Here is a 4273-nt window from a genome sequence, read left to right as displayed (position 1 = left end):
GCCCGGCCTCGCCGGCGGCGGGGGCCGGTGTCAGGGCGATCGGCTTCTGCCGGGGCGGGCTGGCCTGTCCTGGCGGTCCGTGGGGCGCTGCCGGCCCCAGGCCTCGCCCTGGGAGCGGCCGGGCAGGGCCCCGGGAGCGCGCTTCCCGGGGGCTGGGTCGGTGCTGCCTTTGGCCCCTCTGCTCCCGGGAAGAGGTTTCGCTTCCGAGACTCTTCAGCCTGGGATCAGCAGCGAAACAGCACGAAAGGGTGACTTAAGTGCCGGAACAGAGGAGCGGCTCTGTGGTATTACACGTGGACTGCTCTTGAGCCCTGGCACAGGCTTCCCCGTTTGCTCGCTGTGCGTGTGCGCGTTTGTTCTCGCTAAGTGTAAATTGGAAGTCAACGTGCCAATACAGCCAATGCTCAGATTCGGCTCTTTCGGGTATCGGGGTGAACGAAACAAACAGTACGCGCTTCTGACGCGGAGGACATGAAAATGCAGAAAAGCAAATTGAGTACAGATAGCTCTAGAGTTAGGCAACAAAAGCTTGCCAAAGCGGTGAAAAGGGTATGAACACTATGTACAGAGGCTCTGTCATCCATTACAAAGAGGCAGGGTGTTGCAGCTGGTAAAAAGAACTTGGACTGCCTGAGGTTATGAAGTCAAAGCTGACCAGAGGTGAATTGTTGTATATGCCAAATGCTTTCTCCTTCTTGTGCTTTCTCCTGCTCTGTGTCAACTGTTTCAAAAGAATAGAGATGGAGGCAGCCACTGGAAGAGGACATAGTTAGAATAACCATTAAGTTTCTGTATTTAATTTTTTGTAAACTACTGTTTGGATTTGTGTTCGTACTAGGAAACAAGAACACCCCTGAGCCCCAACTCTTGAATGTTTAGCCCTATGAACCACTGTAGGAGTTGTCGTATGCTTTATTGTAAACTATACTATTAGCAAGCCACTGCTGTCTTTTAGCATGTCAAGCAATTCGTTGGTGAGATGTTTGGGACACTGTGTGACTTGCCCCTATTGTCGGTTGTTAAAACATCACTTCTCCAGTAGGCAACTGCCCCCTATTTATTCCAGGGGTATAAGTTCCCTGTTTTCAGGAATGTCAGATAACGTGTACTCTAAGCATATCCACTTAAAACCAAAACAACAGCTTATCAAAAGCTAAACAGAATAATGATGACTTTCTTTACTGCAGGTCAGCCACTGCCCCTGGAAGCTCAAATATGGCTGCTGGCAGTAATCGTCGTCTTCAGCAGACTCAACACCAAGTAGATGAGGTAAAAGTCTAGTCTGATAGCAGCATAATGATTTTCCTTCAGGAAACCTATATAATGAGAAGGGATATTTTGGCCAAAGCAGTTTCCCCTTCATATAATTAAGTATAATTCAGCTTGCTTTATTACACTTGTCATCTTAACTGTTGCAAAAGTCGGGGGGGGGGCGGGGAATATCCATTCAGCGGGAGTGGGGAAGTAAGAGAGAAGTTACCCACATCCAAACATTAGCTGCAAACTCGGTGCTTGAGGATTTGGCATAAGAAAGATGAAAACCTTTGTTCTTAAAGACAACAAGCCTTTTTCTCAGCAGCAGCAATGAAGGCTGACCGCCAAATATGAGATGCCAACATTTCTGGGAAGTCCAAAAACCAAGCTGGCTACCAACAGTACTTTTTGACATGTGGTTGACTAGCATGTTTATATGCCTCAACTTCTTTTGAAGCAAGTCAGGAATTATTTCCTGGGTTTAAGGGAATGCCAGCACAACTGGCACTACTGACATTTTAAAGTAGGTACTAGGGGCTTCCAGCTGCAGGTGAATTTCATGGTTTTGTTTAAGCTTATGACTGGATACACTAAAAGGCAATAGCTTCTACTTCTGAGAAGAGAACACTGAGTACCACGTGTTGCTCTCTGTTGCCTGCAGTTAAGTTCCACAGTGGGTGATAAAACTAATAACTTACTGTAAGCATTAAACCGATGTAGGTTGTTGACATCATGAGAGTGAATGTGGACAAGGTGTTGGAGCGAGATCAGAAGCTGTCAGAGTTGGATGACCGTGCTGATGCACTGCAAGCAGGAGCTTCCCAGTTTGAGACCAGTGCAGCCAAGCTGAAAAGAAAGTATTGGTGGAAGAACTGTAAGGTAACCATGGCTTGTATACTTACACTGTGCAGTACTGCAGTTAACACTATTACAATCAGCATCTCAAAAGGCAGAAGTAAAAGTGACTTTAGCCAATGTTATTTAAGTTACACCATCCATTTTTAAAACATGGCATAGTGGTTAGGTGAAGGAACCACAAGCTGGATTACCAGCTTTACATGCTGCTTGATGCAAGACTTTGTCTGAGACGGTAACGGCCAGAGGGAAACAACTCGATAATCTGAGGCTTTGGGGAACAGGAAGAAGGCGGCCAACAATGCATAGGTTGAGTTAATGCACAGGAAGTATTAGAAAGCCGAAGGAGCTTGCTCAGGCTCCTGTACTTGTAGTTGTTGGCAAAGGTTGGAATCTCGTTTGGTGAGCAACAAAAACAGTGAAAGCTGTGGTATAGGGTAAGAGTAGAAGTGATGTTTAATAGTTCTTTACTCCCGCTTGTGTAGTCCCCTGAAACAGGCCTTGCGTGGAGACACAGTGGGAAAGAACTTGGTCTGTTTTGCCTGTGTGCACAGCCTACCATCTCTGAGTGGTGATGGTGAATCGAGCTTGCTTACTGAAGAAGTTTTACTTGCCATGTTAGATCTAGCGCACGGTGCAAAAGTACTTTCCAGGGGCTGCTTTCCTGTACCCTCGAGGCCAGTTGATGCTGCTGCATGGTTTGTAGTAAGTGTTGTATGGCTTTTTTTCACAGATGTGGGCAATATTGATAGCTGTTGTTCTCATTATCATCATCATCATTATTGGTAAGTTTCCCCAAAATTGGGATTTCTCATAGAGTCGGAATAGATGGTGTTAATTCACTGACTGGTACAGTTTAAATCAAGCCAGGATACTCAAAGGAAAGAAGATACAACATGAATTTGAAATAGCAGGGGCTGCTTTATCAACCTGTGCCTGTAATGGGTGGTAAACTGTGACCGCTGTGGGAGCTCCAATAGCTGAGTTTCAGACTCGTGTGCAGAGTGAAACGGGTGAAAGCAAAAATAGCAAGGACTAGGAAAGCAGGAACAGCCTTGTTTGGTTTTTTTTGGTTTTTTTGTTTTTTTTTACAGCTGCATGTTGCAGAAGTAGAAGGAGAAATACCATCTGCCTCCCTTGTCTGAGAACTGGTTTTCATCTGCCCCGGCTTCTGGCTAGGCAAATCCTTTTTGGTGTGGCAGTTCCAAATGCACTGCCGTAGCAGACAGGCATTTTCCAAGTAGAGACTTTGCTGCTGGGTGAAATGATACTAGCGTTGGGTCAGGATAGCAAGCCAGGGGACATAGAGTTCAGTCTTTGGTTTGAATTCTCATGTAATCCCCAAGTATTTCATGGGAGGACAGAGTTTCAGTTTGTGCTGTAATACGGTAACAAACACTGCAGTAACCGTTGGTGACAGCCAGGCAGTCCTGGGGCAGAAACACCAGGTTGCAAGTGCAAAGGAAAAGTAAAACTAGGAAAACCACTGTGGGAACCTCTTAAATCCCTCTCTACTTATCTCTAGTAATTTAAATTCTGAAAATGCAGGATTGTTGTGGTGAGGGGCTGAAGGAGACTGTCCAACTTCTTTCTTCTTTTTGTAGTCTGGAGTGTGTCTTGATGAGTTACAGGAAGAAACTCGAATCAACCGAAGGTGCCTATCTTCAGCCTCTCCACTTCAAACCTGCTGTATCTTCAGCCCACTTACTGCTGTTTAAAGCAAAACTGTTTTGATTACTGAAATGTTAACTAACTTTACCCGGTTGCCTTAAGACACTCCTATCATTAATTACTAACAAGCACAGCCCACCACTTGCCCCGTGCCTCGATGAACTGGGGGCACGGCGCCGGTGAGGAGGATCTGGCTCTAGAGTTTCCACGGTCGGTGCTGTAACGGGTCGCGGGCTCTGTACTGGGTCTGGGGATTTATGTGCCCTCCTCTTCCTCGTCCTCCTGGCCGGCTCTGTGGGCTGACCCGTGCCTTGCGGGGGGCTGACCCGTGCCTTGCGGGGCGCTCCCCCCTGCCTAGCCCTGATGAAGCCGCAGTTCCTAGCCGCGGAGGGACACCTCTCCACATACACGCACACACGTATTTCCCCCCTGAGCGCTAACGCTCGACGCGCCCCGACGCCGCCTCGCTGCCTCCGCCGTCGAGGAGCCGCAG

At 47.5% G+C, this 4273-nt stretch overlaps 1 protein-coding gene across 2 annotated transcripts; it reads left to right on the top strand.

Annotated features, from left to right (window-relative positions):
* Positions 1-624: 624 nt before the first annotated feature.
* VAMP3 (vesicle-associated membrane protein 3) lies at positions 625-4102 on the top strand. Of its 2 annotated transcripts, none has more exons than XM_010565343.1 (5): positions 625-660; positions 1188-1269; positions 1975-2133; positions 2843-2894; positions 3714-4102. In XM_010565343.1, the coding sequence occupies exons 2-5, from the start codon at positions 1216-1218 to the stop codon at positions 3728-3730; spliced, it is 282 nt and encodes a 93-aa protein (XP_010563645.1). In that variant the 5' UTR covers positions 625-660; positions 1188-1215; the 3' UTR covers positions 3731-4102. The 2 variants fall into 2 exon arrangements, with proteins under 2 accessions (XP_010563645.1, XP_010563644.1); XM_010565342.1 differs by lacking the exon at positions 3714-4102 and adding an exon at positions 3204-3639.
* Positions 4103-4273: the final 171 nt, after the last annotated feature.

This window comes from Haliaeetus leucocephalus, unplaced genomic scaffold, assembly GCF_000737465.1.
Source record: "Haliaeetus leucocephalus isolate CR32 unplaced genomic scaffold, Haliaeetus_leucocephalus-4.0 Scaffold190, whole genome shotgun sequence".
In the NCBI taxonomy this organism is placed as follows: domain Eukaryota; kingdom Metazoa; phylum Chordata; class Aves; order Accipitriformes; family Accipitridae; genus Haliaeetus; species Haliaeetus leucocephalus.
This window is presented reverse-complemented; position numbering and strand designations above follow the sequence as displayed.

What these genes read in the sequence shown, in the direction of transcription:
- VAMP3 (XM_010565342.1), top strand. Translation starts at nt 1,216, where the DNA reads ATGGCTGCTGGCAGTAATCGTCGTCTTCAGCAGACTCAACACCAAGTA. An exon ending in CTCAACACCAAGTAGATGAG is followed by an intron (nt 1,270 to 1,974) that starts GTAAAAGTCTAG and finishes AAACCGATGTAG; the next exon opens with GTTGTTGACATCATGAGAGT. An exon ending in ATTGGTGGAAGAACTGTAAG is followed by an intron (nt 2,134 to 2,842) that starts GTAACCATGGCT and finishes TTTTTTTCACAG; the next exon opens with ATGTGGGCAATATTGATAGC.